We start from the raw sequence: 24,435 nt of genomic DNA on the forward strand, positions 1-24,435 counted from the left end.
ATATGTGACGTAATGTCAGCACTCAGGTTAAGGTACATACGTCACTATTATCGAAACTAAGTGCACTTTATGGTGCTCTTGTTGCTTTCTTGTAAAATTAGATAGCCAGGATCACAACCACAATTCGCGTTGCATAGACATTACGCTTGCACATGGTGTTTTTCCAAAGCAGCTTCAAGACCTGGCGTGGCTCTGTGGTAGAATACCTTACAGCCACGCAGAATGCTTGGGTTCGATTCCTTCTGGGATACTAATTTTTATTCTTTCCATTCGTCGGGTCAACGCCGCCGCTGTAGGCTTTTCTTAACGCTGCCCCCCCCCCCCCCCGAATTTTTTTTAATGCGAAGCATTTCTTAGCGAACTTCAGGCACTTTGCACGCATCTATCTATCTATCTATCTATCTATCTATCTATCTATCTATCTATCTATCTATCTATCTATCTATCTATCTATCTATCTATCTATCTATCTATCTATCTATCTATCTATCTATCTATCTATCTATCTATCTATCTATCTATCTATCTATCTATCTATCTATCTATCTATCTATCTATCTATCTATCTATCTATCTATCTATCTATCTATCTATCTATCTATCTATCTATCTATCTATCTATCTATCTATCTATCTATCTATCTATCTATCTATCTATCTATCTATCTATCTATCTATCTATCTATCTATCTATCTATCTGTCTATCTATCTATCTATCTATCTATCTATCTATCTATCTATCTATCTATCTAGCCGCCTACGTCTGGGCGCTCTTCTGGTCGTCTCCATAACTTGTAATATACCAAAATTGGCATAACAGGGGATTCACTAGTCATGACATGTATAACGCAAAATACCTGTCGCGTACGTCATGAAACCCTTTCTCTCAGTTCCGTGTGGCACATACCCGTTAACCAGAGTCGATATTATGCGGGTATGTGCCACAGGTGATACAGAGTCTCAACCAACACAGTAACCGCGAACAGGCACATTGACACGCAAGGAAAGTGATAATAATAATTGTTGGGGTTTTATGTCCCAAAACCACGATATGATTATGAAAGACGACGTAGCGAAGGGCTCCGGAAATTTTGACCATGGAGTATTATTTAACTCCATGGTGCCCGTGTTCTGTGTGTACCGATGTCACACAGAACACGGGCATCTATCATTTTGCCTCCATCAAAATGCGACCACCGCGGCCGGCATCGAACCCGCGACCTTCGGGTCAGCAGCCGAGCACCTTAACCGCTACACCACCGCGGCGGACGCAAGGAAAGCGAGGAAGACAGAACACCCCTGGAAGACGCTCAGCTACCATCCCCTCGTCCATGTCCGCAACGTGGACCATGTAGATTACGCGAAAACCGGCGTCAATGCTTCTTACAATAAATTTGCCGAGAGAACCAGGCCTCTCATCATTACCGGTGACTTCAACATCGATTTATCAAGACCCAACAACGCTTGCTCCCTTCATCATCATCATCATCATCAGCCTGTCTACGCCCACTGCAGGGCAAAGGCCTCTCCCATGTTCCGCCAATCATGTTCCGCTTGCTCCCTATAGTGCGTGAAAGACTGATTGGATGTGGACAGGGCATCAAAAGACCTCGCTGCCACGTCCACAACAGGAGGCATCATATATCAATTCAACGTAAGAGGCATCCAGGATTTCCACCAGCTGCACTATATAGAAACTCGCACTTCACTAAGACTCTTCATAGCCGCGATCACAGAGAGATCCGATTAACAACTGCAGTCCAGCTGCTGGTGCTCACTGATCACGGTGATGATGACCTTGTTCAAGAACTGTCAAGAACGCCTTCCACACATGCACACGGGTTCGTGCAACGTGCGTGCATTGTCTGTCATAACGGACAAGTATAATCATAACAACTGTAACTGTGATTGTAACATACGTGCAGTGCGCCTGCCCGTGCCACTTTGCTGTGCATATATCTAGGGAAACTATGCTGAATGAAGCTTGGTTGCGAGTAACGCCTCTCCTGCGCATCTGTGTTCCTTCTTTGTCCTGTTCGGATTCGCGCTATCCAGTATTGAAGATAAGCACTACATATCAGCTTACCGCGCCTGGTGTTGGTAACACCCATGTTGCTATTGCCATCGTTACGCAACTCAAAACAACATATGCTACTCTTCAACATATGAGTGTGCGTATACTACTTCCATATTTCTCTAGCGTCATTCCGTAACGTTTCGCTCAATGAGAAAAATTACGCCACAGTCACCATCCCGCTCATGCTTCGCATAACATAGATTGCCACGGTACGTGGGATCTGCCGAGTTTTTTTTGTGCCAAAGCATACACAGCAAAAAATGACACCCGACCACATCTGCCTGCCCCCACTTCTGATCATGGAGGTGGCCCCCCCTCTCCCCCCGAAAAAAATTTCTGCCTACGCCCCTGCCAGTTAACGCTAGCCAGTGTTCTAAAATTAGCCGATGCACTCAATGACGACGCGACCAAATGCATGCTGCTGACTACTGAAAGGAGCAGGCGACACTATATTTGTGTTTTGCTTAATTAGGCAAGATTAGTTAACCTACTTTTGAAGCAACGAAGCTCGGCAAAACGTTTGGAAAACTATGATTAGAGTTGCCAACTTTCTATCCACGAAGTATTAGTGTTGTTCTGCTTACTGCAGATGCCCACGAAATACAGAAGTGTACCGCGTGACATGCCCGCTGGCGCGCCGCGATTGCAGCGCTCCCTAACGTTCCGCGTACAAACGATATGCTTTCCTTGCCGAAGTTCATGACAGCGACAAGCAGACGCAGCAGTTATCAAGCAACAGGTGTATCATCGCACAGCCACCACCATCGTTGCTGCCCTGTCGCGTTTTAAGCAGCAACACACCCGGCCAAATGCTATGGTCGTTTTTACATGCACAGTCGAGCGCGATTTGAAGATTATCGCGCGCGCGCCGACCAATAACTACAACAGCGCCGCGTCCCACGAGGAGAGGGAGGTATCATGCAAGATTCACACTCTTTTTGCTCTTCCTTAAGGTGCGATCACTCCCGTCTGAGCAAGAGACAAGCCATTCGAACGAAGCAATGCCAAGCACCAGCTTTACCAGATCTTTCCCAGCAATTTTGTTATCCTCCGCGGAGGTAAGAGCCGACGAGAAACCTACACTTGATCGCAACGAATGGAGAGCTTAAAATAGAAAGGGTATATAGTTCGTCGTAGGGGCGATTGTTGTAGCATGGAAAAACCAAGAAGGGAGAGAAGAATGCGTGATCTTGATTTTCACTGCTCCGAAACGTGCCGCTAGGCCCCTGGGACGCTAGGCCAACAGACGTTCGCGCGATAACGTTCATGTCGCACTCGACTGTTATTAGGGAGCACTGCAATCGCGGCGCGCAAGCGGGCACGCCACTCGATATGTCACCTTTGATATGTCGGCTGGTATCTCAAAGCGAGCGGTCTCGCCGCTCGGCTTGCGATTATGTGATCGACAGCACGAAGGTCGCATTGCTCGCTGCAGCGGTCGTGCTTTTCCTTGGAGACATAGCGAAAGCACCTTCACGCATTAGAAATAAATAAACAATACACACCGCACCACATCTCAAGAATATATGGGTACCCGATGCATGTGAAGACTCTGCGTATTTCGTAAACGTTACTAACTAGAGTAGGCGAGGGTTCCGGGCAGTTGCGGAACAATGCACGATAGGCCAATTCCCCTTGCAGTGACGCATGTACCGAGCAAAACCCCACGCATCGATATATTGAAAGCTCACCGTATTCTGGTTCGGGCTCTTGCTCCGCGGCTGGTACAGCCATTGCTGCCGGGTTTATTAGCGGGTTTGGCTGTCCGAACATCACAGGTGCATTGAAAAAAGCCATTTGAGCGATTACTGGGTTGCCGGCCTCGTTGACAGCCATGCCGGCTGCCACCGCCGGATTCGGAGCCATGTTTGCTGGAGGAGCCGGCTGTGGTGGGTTTTCTGGTTCAGTCAGTGCGCGCAGCAGCTTGTTGGGCGTGCACATGCAGGGACCTATTCTCAAGGCCTGCACGATCGCCGCCTGGTACTGGGCTCCGTCGACCAGCAAAGGCCACCGAGTGGCAAACTGGTCCAAGGCCCTGAGCAAAAGTTGAGGCCGAGCGATTAGCCCTGCTTCCACAAAACTTACTCGTTTGACGGTTAATAATAATTGTTGGTGTTCTACGCCCCAAAACCATGATGTGGTTATGAGGGACGCAGTAGTGGAGGGCTCCGGAAGTTTCCATCACCTGGTGTTCTTTAACGTGCACTTAAATTTAAGTACACGGACCTCAAGAGATCGGCCTCCATGGAAATGTGGCCGTCACAGCCGGGATTCGATCCCGGCCGTGACGGGATCGAATCCCGGTCACGGCCACATTTCGTCGAGCACCATAACCACTTGGCCACCGTGGCTATTTCATTTAACGAAATACCAGATAAAGAATACCGCAGAAACCACCAAACGGTGATTGCTGAAGTTTATGCGTATAACATTTGAAGACTGCAAACACATTCCAAACCAGAAACATGATAAATGAAGTTGACGTGCAGACACGAACAGAAGAGAAGAGAACAAAGCAAACGCCGACTAACTACTGAAAGAGAGCGCTGTGGTGGAAAACTTATGCGCGCATGCGCAGGCGTGCATCGGTACCTGTCACTCCGGCACACGAGTGGGTCTACGCGAGAGAACTATATCAGGCATTTCATTTCTTTTTAGAGGTTAGTTGTAGCGCAGGCGTGAGCCAGCCGTCGATGAACCTGCATAGAAAGAAATGAAATGCCCGACTAGTTATCTCTAGCCTACACCCCCACGCGCGCCGGTTTGACAGGTAGCGATGCATGTCTGCGCATGCGCAGATAAGTCTATGTCGATTTCGGCAGCACGCAGTTTCAGTTAGTCGGCATTTCTGGTGTTCTAATCTCTTGTGTCTGTCTGCGCGCCAGCTTATTCGTACAAAACAGCTCAGCTTCGAGCTTTCTACTTTCGTTCTAAGCTTCCTTTCTAGTACTTAAAGCCATTTTCCGTGTTACCATACTTATCTGAACAAGATAGCTTGCACTGACGTCTTTGAAAGGATCACGTTGGAGCACCAACATGGTGGGAGGCGAATGTTGTGATGTCACGTTAGCGTTGTCAGTTCATCGCATGCTGGTTCCTTCGTTATTCATGCACAGAGGCGCAGTGACGTTCCAGCGATGTCGTTATCACACTGAATCAGGTTAATCGCCGCCTGATTATAGCGAAGAATTCGGCGCAACTTGGCATTCACTCGAAAAACACCACCCATATATTCACACACGCTTCCACTAACACACCCCACACACACAGTGTGTGGGGTGTGTGAATGTGAGTGTTTTTCGAGTGAATGCAAAGTTGCGCCGAATTCTTCAATATGACAAGTGACCAACTAACAACAAGTTCCTTTTAGGGGTGTGCGAACAGTGAAATTTCATCTCGAATCGAATTCGAATGGAACAGTGCCGAATAGTGGCCGGAAATATCGAATATCGAATCAACTATCGAATAGTATCGAAGCGTGCACCGGAAGTTACGGAAAGACAAAAAAAAAAAATCAAGGAAGCTACGGCGTAGTGACAGCCTTGTTGCGCGCTTGTTCGGGAGTCTTTTTCTTTTTCCAGCTTTTATGGGCGTGCAACCATGTTGATAGAAGAACCACCATTCTAGTCAGCAGCGCCACTTTAGCCTGCTACTGGGTAACAGAGGGTGGTACGGTAGATAGTTTTCTTTTAACACGAAAGTTTTTTATGCCGGGATCCACCACGGCTCCACTGACGCATTTCCGTCACAGATGTGACGTTCTAAAATATAAAAACTAACGTATGGCAAAGAAAAAACTAGAAGAGAAAGTTCCGTCACCGGGAGTCGAACTTACGACCCCTCGATCCCCAGCGCGCAGCGCGAAACGACTCCGCCACAGACGGTACGTTCTTCGACATACTAACGGCGTGCTATATTTGTATACACCATTTGCCGGTGGCTGTACTCAGAGATCGCGGTACATCAGCGTGTTTTCGTTATCACTAGCGAGATGGCGCCAAGGGCTCGAACGGCGGAACGGCGCGCGCCGCCTCACGCGTTGAGATGAGCGGGCGCCTCTACAGGGCGCGGTCGCTCCTGCGCGCGCGCTTATCTTGTACGTCTTGCGCTGTCACCGCAAGTTTGCGCTGAAGTTACAGAAAGCATGAAGGTCGCTTCGCTCACTGCAGCGGCCGCTTTTGCGAAAGGAGTGCGCTGCTCACCAACAAATAAGTTACAACTGTGACAGTTCGCGCTCATCCTGCGTATACTTGTGCGTTCGTTTCGTGAGTCCTCCTTTGTGTTTGACCAGCGCGCTTTAACTGTCGAGCTGTGACAGTTCGCGCGCATCCTGTGTATGTTCGTTCCGTGCGTTCTTTCTGCTTGAGCAGCGCGTTACAAGTTTCGAGCTGCTTGCCGTTCTTCGCGTAACATTACAACTTGTTGCTATAGCATTCATTCCTTCGCTCTCGGGGCGAAACAATCCACAACAAACGCTCAACTACGTCTGTGAAGAGACGTTTTACTTTCGTGTTATACCGATTCCTATGACAGAGGCATCAAACATGTTTTTCCTATAACCGTGCAATACGGCTCATCTGACAACGGTCACGTTTTTGTGCTCCATCGCCATGGGTGCTCTGGGCCCGAAAATCTTCGGGCGCCCGCTCAGAGCAGCGTTTTGATTGCGCGCCGAAACGATGGGAGCTTTTGATAGAACGGAGTTTCTGAACGAGTGGTCAGTGTTCGAATCCTACCTATTCGAAAGTCGAATCGAATTATTCTATAGGTAGTATTTGATTCGAATTCGAAACTCGAATATTAGCACACCGCTAGTTCTTTTAAGTTACGTTTATACTGCCCTGACGTCATCTAAGCCGTCATGTTGAAGCTATGTTGTGCGTTCATGAAGTCACGTCGAAGCTATCAATACTGCTTCTTTGGCTTCAATAATTGCTCTGTACACTTGCTCCGTGATAGGATGATGTCTTGGTTTTCTAGTAATGGAGTGTGTCCTGTTGAAGTTCAGCAGCTTGTGTTCGGCTTTCTGCAACCATCCACCGGACATCCGGATTTCTATTCTTTCAGCGTAATCCTGGCGGCAAGTTAGGTTCTACCAGGAGTGCTTCAAGGTCTGTTGCTTAACTTCTCTTGGACATCGCCAGAAGCCCCTGTGCGCCGACTGGTTGAGAACACCTGACCAACACTCGGAATTCTTGCGGATGGTTAAACTTCGTGAGCGTCAGTCAAGTAGACAATCAAGTTGTCTTAGATGAGTCAAACCCTAGCCTTAGGTCCAAAATTCTGCTTTAAGCCTCACCTAAAAGCTGTCAACGTTTTAAGCCTGCCGCGCTGTATAACTATTTAGTTCCGGAAGAAAACCGCTCTCGTTGTATTTGACTGTCTGTATTTTGATGCAGCTAGCTACCTGCAGAACTGCTCGACATCACTAAAGTTAGTTCTCAAATCCTCTTCGTATGCGTAATTCCCAGGCTTTACTTCAGTTTCTGACAGAGGGGAATCCAGACGGATGTAACGTTTCTAGTATGGGCATTGATGACCTTTATGACTCCCTGCCGCATGATGGGCTGTAAAAGTGTGTTGGACTGTATTAATGGACAACTGCGGGAAACGGTTTTCACAGATAAACGTGGTGTTTCTACGGGGTCTCTTCTAGAAATACTTTCAAAGTATTTGAAGTCGACGCTGGTTGGTTGCGGAGGCATTTTTGTGCAGAAAGCAGAAATTTGGAAAGCCAAGGTTGCTCGAATCTTTAGCGATTTATATCTCCGTAAGGCTCACAGGCACAAGGAGGGCACCTTAGGTAATTTAATTTACCAAGGTATTTCGTTACGCGGACGACTACTTGATTTTTTTTGTAGTGCTGACGAATTTGAATCCCCACTTGTCTTAGTGAGCAAACAATTTGCAATTTAAATAAACGGAAGAGGGTTATAGAGTTAACCGAAGAGTTGCCTCAGAATGGCGTAATACAATTTCTAGACATTTCCTTAACGTAATAGGAGAACCATGTGTGCTGGCAGTATTCTCCCAGGTTTACTCAACCATTTTTAAACGTGTCATCGAAGCACTCCAAGCTTGCAAAAAAAAGAAAAAAAAAAAACCTTGGAGTGGTACTGCTTTCTCACGGCCATTAACCCCTAAGCCACGATGCTAAGCTCGAAAGTTAGCGAGTATGTTCTTACTCGTTATGTTAAATGCTGCACCGGAGAAAAAAAAGGACGCATGTGGCTTAGTGGTTAGAGCGTATAAACATGGCTTGACGAGATCGTTTTGATTATCGATGCTTGTTTAGGTATCCTCGTTTTGAATGTATTTTTTTATTATTTTAACAAGGCACACTTGGGCTAGTTCATTGTACATCGTGATTGCCAAGTTGCACCTGAAAGTTAGGAGCTTGCTCTCGTGTCGCCTGTTTCTCAATCTTGTGATTCTGAGCATCCAGTCTGAATCACTCGAAACAATACCGAGCTCTCACTTTAGCTGCCACAGAAATACGTTTATATTTATGGTTAAATAGTAAACAATGGTTCTGTGTCCTGTCGTTTTTCTATTGTCTTGTCGCGCTATAAGTTACTGTAGATAAACCAGGTAGCGGTACAACGGACAACTGTACTTCATGATCGATGATGGTATACATAGGTACAACGATACATCTAGCGCGGCATCCGAGATTGGCTCCGGCTGCTCGCAGCGCATCCGGAGCCCATCTCGGAGGCCACGTATCTACCTTCATGCGAGCAAAGTATGGCTGTCAAGAGGTCGTTTTAATCTGCAGCATTGATGGTGGTGGAGGCGCGGAGAATAACGTCGCCAAATAATTACATATATACACATGTTGATGCACGAATACGAGCTTACAAGGCCGCATTCTGTAAACTTCAGAAAACTACCTGAAGAAAAAGAAAGTAATCATCCATCCTACTGCCTGCATATGTAGAAGGCACGCACTCTATGTAAGTGCCTTTATCTTGAAAAAAACGTTACCTTCCGCTTATCAGCATTTGCGTCTACCCTGCGGGTCGTATCGGGCGTACGTGCAGTAGAAAACACGCCAAACGAGGTCAAACCCTTTCGATTACGCATGCGATGCAAACAAGGCTTCAGAGAAGAGCAGGCGGGCCAACACGGCACGGCAAAGGCTGCATGGAAATGACATTTCCATACAGCCATGGTGCGTGCCGATCGGTTCGTGCACGAGGAAGATGATTTCAAGTGATCTTTGTCACGTGACGTTCATGCGTTACTCCGTTGACATCATAAGGTACCAAGAAGAAACTGCATAGGTAACTAAAGAAAGGGCAAGCTTACTATTGTTATTACTACTACTTTAACCGTTTAAATGAAGGCGGTGAACGCTGCATAGGCTTTATGAAAGGAATAATTGACAACCACCTGTTTGCAGCACGAAGCCACAAGGAAATCCATAAGGATTTTTGAGAAAGGAAAGCTTCTAGTTGAAGAAAAGTTCGTCCTGGTCCGGGGATCGAACCCAGGACCAACGCCTTTCCGGGTACGCTAGATATTCGCAGCGCGAGGGCGAATTAGACAACTCGAAGCACATGGACACGGAATGTTGCAAACGAGTTCCAGGGAATTCCGCACGGTGGCAGAAGGGTTATGAAAGGGATAATTACCCTTTCGTCACACTGCGGGATTCCGCAGAACTCACTTTCAATGCGTAGGCTTTCACCAAGCGCTCTTTTCTTTCTCTGCTTTTGCTTGAGACGGGCGCACGTTGCGTGTACTACGTGCATGCTGTCCGTTTGCAACTCTAAGACTCGTAATATTGTGAAATGAATGAATGAATGAATGAATGAATGAATGAATGAATGAATGAATGAATGAATGAATGAATGAATGAATGAATGAAGAGTTCATACCACGCATATATATATAACGACGCTTGTTTATACTGAACCGGATCAAGTAAATTATCAATTGATTAGGTGTCGCGAAGCGATAAGGCCAACTCACTCTTTGCCGCATCGGCCAATGCGCACACACTGAAGCAGCTGCAGCAACACGTTGGCGTCGGGCGCTGCGGCTGATGAGCCTGACGTCCACCATTTTGCTATGGCGTGAAGCACGTTCTCTTCGCGCTCAACATTCAGCTCCGGCGACGAGAGGAGATCATACATGAGCCATGCGGGCGTGTCCGGGAACTCCTCGCTGCGCTGCCAGATCTGCATTCACCGTCAGGGTTTCAGTGTGCAGAAGCGATGGATGAGCGTGCAACAATAGAAGCGTACAGCGAGACGTTGTCTTTTCTGGCTGCTTACATCTACGTTCTGTGACGGGATACACGGCGTACGATTTCTGACACGTATGGGCTGATCACCCGCCACGGTGGTGTAGTGGTTGTGGTGCTCGAGTGCCGACCCGAAGGTCGCGGGTTCGGTCCTGACCGAGCCGCATTTCAATGAAGTCGACATGCTTGAGGCCTGTGTACTTAGATTTAGGAGCACGTTAAAGAACATGAGATGGATGTCAAAGTTTCCGGAGCCCTCCGCTACGGTGTCCCTCATAATCATATCGTGGTTTTGGGATGGAAAACCCCAACAATTATTTAAGTATGGGCCGATCTCGACGGTAGGACAATATGGCAAAGCATCTCCCTCAGTTGGTTAGAAAATCGTTGGCGCAAAACGAGGACGAAGAAGTAACACGGACAAGTGCACTTGTCCGTGTTACTTCTTCGTCCTCGTTCTTGTTTTGCGCCAACGATTTTCTTACCAGCTATGCATCAACTAGCCCGACAGCATACGTTATTGATCTCCCTCAGTCCCGTGGCTTCAACTACCGTGTTCATCTACGTACTACCAGCACTCGTTAGTAGTGGCAAATGCTGGCTAAGTGATGGATATTGTTGAATAGTGCTGGCAATCCGCCGCCGTAACGTCAACATTGTCTCAATTCTCCATACAATGATTTTAACAATTTTTTTATGGTACAGCAGTGGCTTTATACAATACACGATACATTACTGGGATACGTGATGTATGGAAGGTTTCCCATCTGCCGCACGCTTCGCAATGCTGCGACCGGCAAGACGCGCAGACCGCTCCACAATAGCCACCCATGCAACCAGAGCGACCGTGGATTACTTTCTATAGGGTTCGTCATTATCATGGTCAGCCTCTCTCATGCTCGCTGCAGGACGAAAGTACCTTCCAATGATCTCCAATTTGCCCTCTCCTGCGCAAGCTCATACGCTCACACTGATATCGAACTATCACCTCGATCATGGCAGCGTCAGCATCATGTCCTCGAAAGCCCCGTGCAAGCACTAATTCGCGAATGCGCGAACTAAACAGGGTGGTGTCAGTTCGATTGGTATTGGCCTCGATGTTGTGCCGAAACGCACCTTCTGCGGGCTTTTTTTCGGAATTACATTGAAGGAAATCTAACGGCTTTTACAAAAATGCTTAACAATATAGAGAAAGGTGCGTCCGACTCTGTCTTTATTTAATTGCTCTTGTGAAGAGATCGCGTGTTCGATTCCAGTCAGCGACCGTCGCGCAGGTGAAATGCAAAAACAAAAGAAGTGCTCGCGTACATATCAATCCGATAAAATACTACACACAGATCGCTCCACATTCGCTACCCATGCAACCAGAGCGACTGCGGATTACTTTCTTCGGGACGATGATTACCATCGTCATCACAATCATCAACCCATTCGAACTTTTGAAGAACGTCCTAAGCCTTCACTCGGAGTTGCAAGGTGTTGTGAATCAATCTATAGCTGTGGCCCTAAGTAAGGCGTTGTAATAAAGGGTGTTGGGCCAACCAGATGCACTGAACAACAACAACAACAACAACAACAACAACAACAACAACAACAACAACAACAACAACAACAACAACAACAACAACAACAACAACAACAACAACAACAACAACAACAACAACAACAACAACAACAACAACAACAACAACAACAACAACAACAACCACAGCGACACAAAGCTGCCTTGATAAAATGTAACAACAAACATGTGCTAGTTTATTCGAGCACCGCCGCAGCAATATCTCGGACGTTTCTAGGACAAAAAAAAGTTAAGAAAGCTTTCGACGCAAACAATAGGCTCACGGGGTTTACGCTATCACTCCAGGACAGACGTGAACGAGTTCGCCGATCAATAGGCGATGATTAGGCAAGGTTCTCTCCAATGGAGTGATTATATTGACGTCAGTTTCACCGTGACGTGAATGTTGCTTCTGGAATGTTCGTGGAAGGCTACCGAAGTGTGTGGAGTGAGTGTGGAAACAAGAAATTGGCAATATTCTTGCAAGAAATAAATTTATAAAGTATATGGTTCGTCTCTCAGCCCTTCGTACACCGGATTTGTCTTTTCAAGCATCAACGCTCTGGTGTTCTGTTAACATTTTGTGAACTTCCGGTTGTCTTAAAGAGGTTTCGTTCACTGAAATGCTGAAAACTGCGTGCACAATTCTTTGACGGGTTTCAAACGTTTGCCCATTCCTGAACAGAGGCGGTGGGTACGTACTACAGAAAATATTAATGGCCACCGACTAGAACTCATTAGCAAGTATATGCATATCCTTCGCGTACCTTGTGTTCCGTAAACATTAAATAGGGCGATCTGGAGAAAGTCAAGAATGTGTCACCATATTCTAGTAAAAGCAAACTGCAAGAAAATTTGCAATCGCGCATAAAAGCAGCTTCGGGTAGGTCATAACTAGAGAGTTGGTGCCAGGACTGTAGATGAGTTATTAACACTAAACTTCCGAAAAGGGGTTAGGTTGGGTGGGGAATACAGATCTTAAGAAAAAAAGAACTTAGTGGACGCTTGAGCTTCGCCTTCAAAAGTAGAATGCGATGGCTTAATCGGTCCCCGTGTGCATCGCCTTCTCAAGTGCTAGCTTCGCTTCGGTTCTCGGCGCATGCCTCAACCGTGCCGTCAGGAAACGAACGACTGTGCGCGTAACATTGGCCATTTCAAAGCATCCTAGAATGCCTACTGCAAGTACAGTTGTTACTACACCATAGTTATTCATTTTGAGAATCAGCGAAGGGGCCACTACGCGTTCGTAAGGCAACACGCGATCCTACGCAGCTGTTCCCTTTGTTGATGCTTTTGCAGCTGATGATGATTAAATATGTCTCGGCGCTTTTTAATGGGTGGGCCTTTAAAACGCCCATTCGTTGCGCAGTTCACATGTTTTTCTTGTATAGGAAGAGCGTGGACACACAGTGGAGAGAAAGAACTAGGAGGCTCACTAGTAAATATACGGCTGGTAGTGTAAGCCGTATGTCAACAAAGAGCGTTAAGCGAAAAGTCAGAGAGGCGGAGAGGATTTACTGGATGGCAGCTATGGAGAAAAAACCGGCTTTGAGTAACTACCGAAAGGGCAAAAATGAAATAAGGAGGGAGGCATTTTACGACAGTTCAATGGGAAGCGCTTTACTGTTTGAAGCGAGATCGGGTTGCCTTAGAACGGGTAGTTATAAAGGGAGATTCAGTAAAGAAGAAGAACAATGCACGTGCAGCGGAGAAGATCAGGAAACGGCGGAGCATGTTCTGATTGAATGTGGAGACATCCACCCAGGTGTACGTTTGGGCACGAGCCTACATGACGCCTTGGGTTTTAGAGACAATGGAAAGCTGAACACACCAGCGATTGAAATAAGTAAGAGACGGTTAGAGTATTGGTGGCAGAAAACTAGAGAGAAAGGACAAAAATAAATATTGGAAAAAATAAGGACATTCTGCCGTAAAGGGCAGAGAACGGAGCTGAAAACTTAAGTTTTATTTTCTTCTGGAGTAAAATAGTCTTAATTGAAACAAAGACATATGCTAACGCTAAGAAAAAGAGTAAAGTTTTTTTTTTGTCGAGCCTGGTGGCACACTTGTCACCGCCCCGTTATAAAAGGGACGCTCATAGCATCCATCCATCCATCCATGCGCCTGGCACGACTCTACGCTTCTTCCAAGCAATATTGACGCGATAGCGTTAAAGAGCTCGTATCGCAGAAATTCCGCCATCGGCGTCGGCGCCGGCACCGTTGGTTGTGAGCGAAAAATCATCATCTTGTCCGTGACCGAAAAAATAGAAAAAACTGCAAATAAAATAAATAATAAAAATGTTGGGCCCGAGTGAGAATTGAACCCAGGCCGTCTGCGTGGCAAGAAGGCGTTCTACCACACAGCCACGCATCTGCTTGGAGCTGCACTGAAAGCAACTTTCATGCTTCCCAAAAATACGCGTCCTGTATACAGTTGTCACAATACGAGATGTAATATCGCAGTAATATTGCGTGGTACAAGCGTACATTGCCATCGGGCGTCACACCATGTCAATGTCATAACGACTTCGTGGTTTAAAGACAGCCACCCATTACAAAAGGCACACACATTACTGCGCGTATTCCCTTAAGACCACGTAGTGGGTGCATCGCAGCTTCGAAAAAAGTTTCTCGCGCATAATTGCTCCTGGTTTAAAGCATGCTAGCCATTACATAAGCCACACACCTTATTGCGCGCACTCTGTTAAACACTCGTAATGTTCGAAGTGCAGGGCCAGGATATCGCTATCGCGTTCAACTCTTAAAGGCGAAGCTTAAGCGTCCCCCAATTTTTATATGCGCTAAAGATACTCCTTCCACTACATGACATTCATGGATTTAGAACGGTACAACATGGCAGACATTAATATAGTGTTCTTTTTTTTCGAAGAAGTTTCAAGAATAGCGTGGCTCCGTGGTAGAACACCTGCTTGGCACGCAGACGGCTTGGATACAATTCTCACTCAAACCTGGGATTTGTATTATTTATCTTATTTGCATCTTTCCCAATTTTTTCGGTCACGGACAAGATTTTTCGCTCACAACCAACGGCGCCGTCACCGACGCCGTCAACGACGCCGTCACCGACGCCGTCACCGACGGTGACACTAACGGCGACACTGACGGCGACGCCGACCCAGACACCGCAATTTCTGCGAAACGAGCAGTTTAACGCTGTCGCGTTAGTAATATGATAACATCTGGGATTTTACTTGCCGAAACCCCGATACAAATGTGAGGTATGCCGTAGTAGAGGGCTCCGGAAATTTCGACCATCGGGTGCTCTTTATGTGCATTGGCATCGTACAATAGACGGGCCTGTAGCAATTCGCCTCCATCGAAATGCGACCGCCGCGGCTAGGATCGAACCCGTGAGCTTCGGGTCATGAGCAGAGTACCGTTACCAGTGTACCACCGTGGAGGTCGATCTGAGAAAAATCGTCTTGACCAGATAATACATCAAAGCTTCTTACTCGCAAAGAGGGGGCGGAATTCTGGGCTTGGTAACCTTTTATCTATTTGGCATGACGACTGTAATAAAGGTTGCTACTTTAGGAACTTCATTTTCTTTTCGTTACAAAATAATTTCTGGAATAAAAATTGCGTGAAATACGTGATTTGCAATGACCAAGTTATTTTGCATGACCTTGAGGTCTGCCGTCTAAGTAAACGATTCGCAATAAAGGCACGTTGCAACTACCATCGGTGTATCGTTCTTGATAAAGATAAGCGTTCATGTAAGTATGTTTTGCAACGAAGCGTTTTGGCGCACGCCCACTAAAGGTGGAATCAACAAACAAACCCTCAGAAAGCTATAATAAACGTGTTCCCTCTCCTGCCTACAACGCGTAAACAGCTGAGCAAATAAAGCAACGTTGTTCTTTGTTGACTGGCACTTGGCTGGATTGTATTCTTTGCGCGAACGGCACGAAACATGGAGTCAGAAGTGGGGTACGAACCCACGCCCACATACGTGGACTGGTAGGAAACAACTGGTAGCAGGCAAACTGCGCTGTATCTTATCATAACTTTTGGTAGGTCAGGCAGTGTCTACCGTACGCTGAATAACAAACCACCAAGAATCACGAAGTACCAACCACTGAATAGTCTACTTTCTAAACGATAACTATCTTTCTGTCAAATGAATAATAATAATAATAACAACAACAACAACAACAACAACAACAACAACAACAACAATAATAATAATAATAATAATAATAATAATAATAATAATAATAATAATAATAATAATAATAATAATAATAATAATAATAATAATAATAATAGTTTTAATTTCACCAATACAAAGTTGATAGAGAGGGTGAGAAGAAAAGCGACTATCCGGTTGATTAAGTCTTCAACACCCTATATTAAACAGAGACAACAGAACACAAGATATGGTGAAAGTACACAACACTAACCAAAATAGAGAATACATAAATTAAACACACTGCAAACGGCAGCAAAACGCATACAAGCACAGATGAAAATTCAGACTACCTAAATTACAAATACACTAAATACAAAATTTATGCATAACAGTGGTGCTCTTTTTCTCTTCCTGGCACGAAATTTGAGGAAGAGCTCTTAAAGATCATGGGAGCTAAGATATTGGCGAAGTTGAGAAAGTGGGACGTTTGTTACATTAATACCTGCGAAATACAGTTTGTTTAACTGTAACGGCAGCTGATAAGTAATTATTTTTGCTGCACATAGTCATTTATCATGATTCGATAATATAGTATCTGCTCGAACTAACTCCTTGCCATTTTAAACTAAATTGACGTTGCTCTTAACTGTACATTATTCCACGGCTCCCAAACGCTCACCTCATCAAAGTTCCCGCGCAAGAAGGCGAACACGGTATCCGAGAAGTTCGGGAAGTAGTACTGGCGTGTGAGGGTGGCCAGGCCCAGACAGTTGTTGATCCCCATCGTCTTCAGCAGCAGCATTAGACACTGTTTTCGAGCTTCTTCCAGCAGGAGCATGTCGGCCGCCCGCAGTACCTCCAGGATGTTGTGAGCATTCACGCATAGCTGCAAGAGTTGGGACGCAGAGTCGTCATCACAAATGTGACTCGGGTTGCAACAGTACCGCGGCTTCTACGGTAAATCGTGGTCATCTTGTGACCCCAGAATCAACATTTAGACAGTGATACACTCGCTTTGGATTTGATCGGGTCTTCGCTTAAGCCGTCTTCGCCACCTCCGAGCGACATGGCTCAGACCTGGCCGACCACGCAACCTCGATCCTTGGATTTATGGGCCAACTCATGAATGCTTTCTGGAATTTCTGTACGAATCAGATCAGTTCGTGCATTTTGCACACTCATGTATTGATACAAAAGCATGCTTTCGAAAATGAAAAAAAAAATAAGATGGCTCAAGCAGTCTCGGTAGACCTGCTGCCATCCGCATTTACGAATATGTTATATAGCATTACTAGGCATGCGCAGGATTTCGCGACATCCGAATTACATAGTATGACTACTAAGGTTGCTCTTAGAGAAATACCCATGAGGTCCACCCTCAAACCTTCCCTACGCCATCCAAATAACGCCATTTTAGATATTTATGGAAATATACAGTGATACATAGAATTCATGAATTTACCCCAAAAATGATACGGAAAATATATGGAATGATGTTTTTTTCGCGTACCTGTGTCGGGTTTTTCGCGCGCCTCCATTTAGGTATTCCCTTACTTAACCACACTCTGACATACTTGTATCCTCTTACCTGGGATATCTCGTGGCCTTGCATTGATAACACGTGAATTAGTGCTATCACTGAACGCCATGAATGCGCAGTTTATCCGACTAAAAATAGTCCTAGCGCTCCACTTTCTTGCCCGCATATGGGAGACCAGCGCTGGATAGGTGGCGCGCCGAAAAAGGGCGCCTGGCGGGGAGTCGCGACATAACTCAGCCGCTCGCATGGCCTCCGCGCCGCCGGCTAATCTCGGAGGCAATGCCGCTCGCACTCAAACGACCGGCCGCACTGTACCGCGGTGAGCGCACGCGCGTGTGCCGTTCCCGTGCTTCATTTTGGCGCGAACAGCTCGAGCAGCCATTGCGCCAATGATACTGCTCTATGGTTTAGAAAAAAAATAACTTTGTCTGAAGGCTACTTTCTCAAGAAAGCATTGGAAAACGAAGACAAGTCCTACAGAGCAGACTACGTCTGTGCATACGGCGTCAAAGAGACAGTGCTGTGCCTTGGTGGCGACTCCGTCGTCACCATTTTCTGATTACGCCCTGGGATTTGTGTCAAGCTAGTGCAGGCTCACAGCCTCCATTGATAAGTACGTGCTGCGTCGATACCAGCTGCCCACTACTGCAGTAAAAAAAAAAAAAATAAGAGGCAAGGAGTATCTGCGTCAACGTTTTTCTGCCGTGGTATGTATGCCCAGCCCGCAGTATGTATGCACGCGGACGTTGATCAAGCAAACCACCGTGCTAGCATAGCATGTATGGTGTCGCGCTGTTATGCTCGAGGGCGCGGGACAGATTCCCGGCCACGGTGGCCGCATTTCGATGGGGTTGAAATACAAAGAACACCCGCGTACTGAGATTTATGTGCACATTAAAGAACCCCAGGTTGTCAAAAATAATCCTGATTCCCACACTTTGGCGTGCCTCATAATCATACCTTGTTTGGCACGTAAAACGCTATAGCAAGTGTCGATGTTGATCAAACACGTTTATTCTAAGCAGGCACAGGCAAGCGAAAAAACTAACACAGTACGTTAGGCGAATTAAACGGCGAGTAAAGATCCAAGATATTTGACCCTTTTCTAGCGAGGCATATAATTGCGATGGCACTTCGCCGCGGCAGCCAATAAACAAAGAAGCTTTACCGCATCGGCTGACTCCAGTAAGCTAAGCTTCGAGTAGTCCGCTGATTTGTTCGTGACAACTCTGTCTGTAGCACAAGTAAAGTTCAACGGAGGCATCCATCGCGGGCGTATTTCTTATAACTTTGCAGCGGCTTCGGCGCGAACGTGCCCCCGTACACATCTCGTAGACAGACAGCTTTCCTTCTGCGTAACTGTTTGCAAATGATGCAGACTACCTGCCTATCGTATCATTCATTGCACGCGGTGGCATCAGAAATGAACTTGGTGGTGGTCAGATGAAAAAATTGTTACATGTGTTGCATCCTGCATAATATGTACGTTTTTTTACGACAAAACACCGATTAAATTCCTCTCGTTGGCCCCGGTTTCCACTGGTGGCCCTTACTATCGAATAAATCTAGCAGACACGCGCAATTCGGTTTAGAAACCAGCCCGACGCCACTAGGCAGTAGAGCAAGAGCAGAACATACTGTGCTCGCCTGACTGCCGGGATGCAACGCCGCATCCGTTCATATTCATACGTTTTAGAAGGAAAAACATAGAAGGATACGTCCTCCCCCATTTCTACGTATTGTGGCAGTTGAATGCGCAACAGTACCGCCAGCATCCTCTTGTTTTGTTTCGGCGATACGCGCCCGCATCGCCTCAACCAGTCGCCACTCTCGTCCGCGGGAGCGGCTGGAGTATGCGCGCTTTGGCCACCAGGGCGGCCGCGGAAACTCCAGCGCTGGTTCCCTATATCAACCAGACACGGTATTTTCATTCCCTTGCTTGTCAGCGAACAGCATAATATCGGCCGCATGAAGCAAGCTCCGGAGTTGTTGCTTTATCACAAGGCCGGCACGATTGTGTAACCAATTAAAACCACCGTTGCTACTCTCTAGCGCTCTTTCCACTCTCGCCATCTACATAACAGCAAATACAACGAACACCCCTGCCGCATGTTTTTGCTTACACCAAAGTTCCCCTTGCTACTGCGTCACAAACTCTGGGAATAGATGCATTGAGAGGGTCTTTTTAAAAGTATTGCGCCATTGATTACCTCTTGCGCTGAGGATATTAATATACCGTTGATCGTTCTACTGGGTAGTTGTGCACAATAAAAAGTCAACCACCAGCTCATCTGTGTAGGCACACATGCACGTACAGGGGTGGTCAAAAATTCCCAGGCCGCAACGCCCGGCCGCGGAGCAGCGGCTCGCTGCTATCGGGGCGCTGTCATCACAATCACGCCTTGGCGCACGCTGGTGTCCAGCGTGTGCGTGGTGGTGAGGGGGGGGGGGTATTCCTCTCTCTTTGTTGCTCTCCTTGATAAGGCTCCGACCGTGTTCGTATGCAGCGAATTGGCCTGCACAGACGGCTGAGAGAGCCACCGCAGTGAAAATGGAAAGTTAAACGCACGATATTTTCCAAGAAGCCCAAAACCACGGTAATGTATATGGTGTCTAGCTAAATGTGGCCGCAATCATGATGCGTCAGTTTTCCGGAAGACTGCCGCCTCGCTACACGCTGCACGGTAGTAAAGCATCGAAGAGCCGTGGGTGAGAGAACATGACGCACCAAGTTTATACGTCGGTTTCTTATCAAGGAGAGCGAGGAAAGGAGAGAGAGATGCATCCCCCCTCCCCCCACGCACACGCTCGACGCCAGCGTGCGCCAAGGCGTGATTGCGATCACAGCGCCCCGATAACAGCGAGCCGCTGCTCCGCGGCCGGGCGTTGCGGCCTGGGAACTTTTGACCACCCCTGTACATGCACGTACATGTACAGTGTCGTCCACTCTTAGGGTGAACACGGATCAGCATGGCCGCGCTCTGCGCATCGAAACGAAACGGCGCAGACGCTTGGGAACGTGCTCCTCTTGCTGTACTACAGGGAAGCGATCACGGGCGTGCCAGCACCGGCGTTGGCTGGATGCACTGGCGCTCCGCAGAGCGCGGCCACGCTGAGCCGTGTTCACCCTAAGAGTGGACGGAACTGTACGTACACAGTTCAGTAAATGTGGCTTTTTGCCGCTGTCGGCTTTTCAGCTAGCAAACAGTCAGACAACGACAAAAACTGCGGACGGGCGAAGCATGTAGGGAAGGGTGTTTCAGCTCCACTAACGAGAAAAATTTTTCGTCAGACTAGGCGCGTTGTGGGAATCGATTTCATGAGAAGCCTTCAGCAAGTACTTCTATTCTGTAATTTAGGGCTTTGAGCGAAGCGTTACGAGGTGGATCGACGTGTTTTTGTAAGTCTAGTAGCTGTGTGCACATCGGCTTACCAGGCGTGTAAACACTGTTGAGTAACTATGGTGCGACGTAACGTCAGCCCTCGCGTAAGAGTACATACGTTACTATTATCAAAACTAAGTGCACTTTATGGTGCAATCAAACTTTCGTTAATGTAGTCATCCGGGATCGAGCAATGTTTCAATATAGCTTGCTGAATCATAGGAATACAACTGTAATGTTTATCAGACTGCAACGCGGAGCCAACACTGGAATCACAGACGTTAATCTGATATGACGCCTATATCGTAGGAGTACATATGTATTGTTTATTGCTTTGTTATAAAATTAGATAGCCAACACCACAAACACAAGTGACGTTGCACAGACATTACGCCTGCATAGGCTGTTTTCCCAAACTAGTTTATAGACCTATCCTAGCTCTGTGGTAGAATACCTTACTGCCACGCAGAATGCTTGGGTTCGATTCCTGCTCGGACCCTAATCTTTATTCTTTCCATTCGTCGGGTCAACGCTGATGATGTCGGTTTTTCTTAACGCTCTCGAACTTAAATTCCCAATGTCTGTTCTCGCCGTTCCTGGGCAGACAAACTCTCAATCACCTGTGACGCATACCGGTACATAGCGGCCCGTGGAAAACGGGTATGTGCCACACGTGTCTGGAGAAAAGGGTTCGATGACTTACTTCACATGATTTTCACGTTATTCATCTCATGACCCGACCTTCATATTCGTCAAATCATCTTACCCTCCCATGCCAGTTTTGGTCTACACCAAGTTAAGGAGGCGATCATGAGAGCACCCAGACGTAGGCGGATAGATAGATAGATAGATAGATAGATAGATAGAAACGCTCAAAGCGCCATAGGTTCGCTAAGAAATGCTTCGCATTTAAAAACTTCGTTACAGGGCCCAAGAATGCTATCACATTAAAAACTTGGTTACAGGGCCCAAGAATGTTATCACATTGAGCAGTTTAAATAATTTCGCCAGAAGAGACGCACTCGGGTAGGATTTTTCTTTCCCATAGTCATGCAGTTTTCAAACGAATCACTGTCGAGGCGTCATCGCAGCCCTGTGACAACCCTAGCTCTGTCGCTTTGTGTTCCCAAATTACGTAAGTTTGCACTATCCATGAATTAATATTTGGATCATAGCTTAAATTGCCTGTATTTTTATTCTGTATTTTTTTTTCGCTAATACTACGAATATCTTGTTCCGTCTTTTCAACAGTACGACTGTTTTTGTGACATTAAAAGTCCACCCGTGTGTCTTGTTTACTTAGGAATCCCTTTCAGTAATTTCTATACGTAGGTGCAGTAAAAAAATCGCAGCGTAGAAGAAGTTACAGCTTCAGTAATAGTGTGGATAAGCGCTAATAACTCTGAAGCGATATTTTTTTCCAATTCATTTGGACCTTACTTAGCATATGTAATGCGGTTCCGTACGAAGGCTTGACTGCCAAAGATCGCATTCTTTAACTTTTAGGCTTTGTTCCGATTTCGCAACGGTGCCCGGATGATCTCGTTTGAGAGCCCGTATGTCTCGCTTTAAGTGCCCGGATAACGGCATTGGGTTTTGGCTAGAGGTCATTGAAGGCCACCGACAACGGGAGCTAAAAGCATGCCATACTTAGAACTGAATGAAGCTTCAGGCAAAGTGAACGCGAGTTAGCGCACTCTCGAAGCTGCCGCTTTAATGGCTAACTCGGGAAGTTGCCTACCTGGTCTGTGTACTGGAACGTCAGGAGAGCGTCGAGCACAGCGGCGCTGACCCCGCTGACGACGACGTCCCTCTGGGCGCCGAACTGCTCGCGGAACACCGCCGCGAAGTACGGGCTGACGGTGGACAGGTAAGCACGCTGCGCCTCGAACGAGCCGCCATCCAAGGTGCGCAGCGTGCAGTCGCCCGTTGCATCGCCGCCAGGCAGCAGCACGCTGCCGGAGAACATGGCGGCGGCGGCTGTTCTGCTCCCGGGATGCCGGCTAGCTGCAGCGCCGGGCCCAGAAACTCTCGCGTGTGCTGCACGCGATGCACGCACCGCTCGCGCTTGCTTGCTCGCTCGCTTGTGCCTTGATTCGTGGCTCGTACCCAGTACGGGGGATTGGCCAAGAAGCCGGCGGGTAATGTAAACGAAAATATTAGGATAAAGGCAGGGAAAAGGAAAAGTCACACAAAAAAATAGAATACCGTAATCTTATTGACAAGTAAACAAGTAAATAAATAAGTAAATACACCAAATACATGACTGAAAAAATAAATCGTTCTTCAAAGTACCAGAGAATTAATGCTGATCAATGAATAAGCAAGGAAATTTCCTTGTGTCACCCAGGGGTGCTATGCAGGATGGCCTTAGTTTGGCGAAACTCGGGATCTTTCCGAGCTCTGGCGACACCCCCTTTTGAACGAGGTGTGGCGAAGCAATTGGTACTGTTAAACGGTTGCGTTCTCCAGCGGCTCCTAGTGGGTCGTCCTCTCGTAAACGCCGCTCGCTCTCGGAGCCCGTGTTTTGGCCTGGACTGTCGCCATAGCGAATTGTCGCCGAGTCCCGTCCAATAAACCGCTTAACAAATTGGTGGAGGTGCTGGGAAGTTCGGAAGTTCGTTCGCTCCTGCCTCGATTGCCAACGCCGAAAACCTGCAACGCACGTGTCGCCAGCAGGACTACAACCATTACCTTGCCCTAACCGTCCGTTTGGGCGCGTGGGCATCGATTTGTATGGACCCCTTCCTCTGACTTCGGCTGGTAACCGCTGGGCCATCGTCGCTGTTGACCATCTAACGCGATACGCCGAAACCGCCGCCCTCCCAGCGGCTACAGCGCGCGATGTTGCCTCCTTCCTACTACACAGATTCATACTGCGTCACGGTCCACCCCAAGAGCTTCTCAGCGATCGAGGCCGTATCTTCTTATCGGAAGTCGTGGAAGCCATTCTGAAAGAGTGCCATGCTGTTCACCGCAAAACTACTGCTTACCACCCGCAGACGAATGGCCTAACTGAACGCTTTAACCGCACGCTCGGCGACATGCTGTCAATGTACTGTCGGCCGCAAAATTTTGCGGGATCTGCAGCGCGTGGCGGAGCGACGAAAAACTGCATTGCTGCGTCACCTACCGTGACGCCGCCGGTGTTGAGGCTATCGGCCGCGGCCTCCGCGATTAGATCCAGCAACGGCACGTTGTCTAAACGCGTCGTCGCTAATCGCCGAGGGTGTATGTATGTATACACGCACCGAGGGTGCGTGTATTTAAAACCAAGATAATCAAGACCTTCCTCACCGAGATCATGTTAATATAGTGCTAATTAGGATTATGCTAATTACCTCTGTACTATTCAGGACCTTGCGAATGAAACCTGAGTTAATAATGTCGTGGTAATTGAAACATTAACAATCAATACAAGACTTTTCAGTATCATGTTAGTTAAGACCGAGCTAATTAGGGTCACG

The 24,435-nt window shown here is 47.1% G+C and overlaps 1 protein-coding gene across 1 annotated transcript in view; it reads right to left on the reverse strand.

Moving 5' to 3' along the window:
• Window positions 1-22,980, reverse strand: part of LOC119381581 (kelch-like protein 41) — a 62,857-nt gene extending 39,877 nt beyond the window's left edge. Inside the window, exons 1-4 of the mRNA XM_049412831.1 lie at window positions 22,710-22,980; window positions 16,725-16,931; window positions 10,056-10,264; window positions 3,770-4,113 (exon numbers count right to left, since the gene is read on the reverse strand). Of these exons, the coding sequence (XP_049268788.1) occupies window positions 3,770-4,113; window positions 10,056-10,264; window positions 16,725-16,931; window positions 22,710-22,937 (988 nt within the window). The 5' untranslated portion in view covers window positions 22,938-22,980. The remainder of the gene's footprint in view (window positions 1-3,769; window positions 4,114-10,055; window positions 10,265-16,724; window positions 16,932-22,709) is intronic.
• Between the last annotated feature and the right edge of the window lie 1,455 nt (window positions 22,981-24,435).

This window comes from Rhipicephalus sanguineus, chromosome 2 (genome assembly GCF_013339695.2).
Source record: "Rhipicephalus sanguineus isolate Rsan-2018 chromosome 2, BIME_Rsan_1.4, whole genome shotgun sequence".
NCBI classification, from domain to species: Eukaryota; Metazoa; Arthropoda; class Arachnida; order Ixodida; family Ixodidae; genus Rhipicephalus; species Rhipicephalus sanguineus.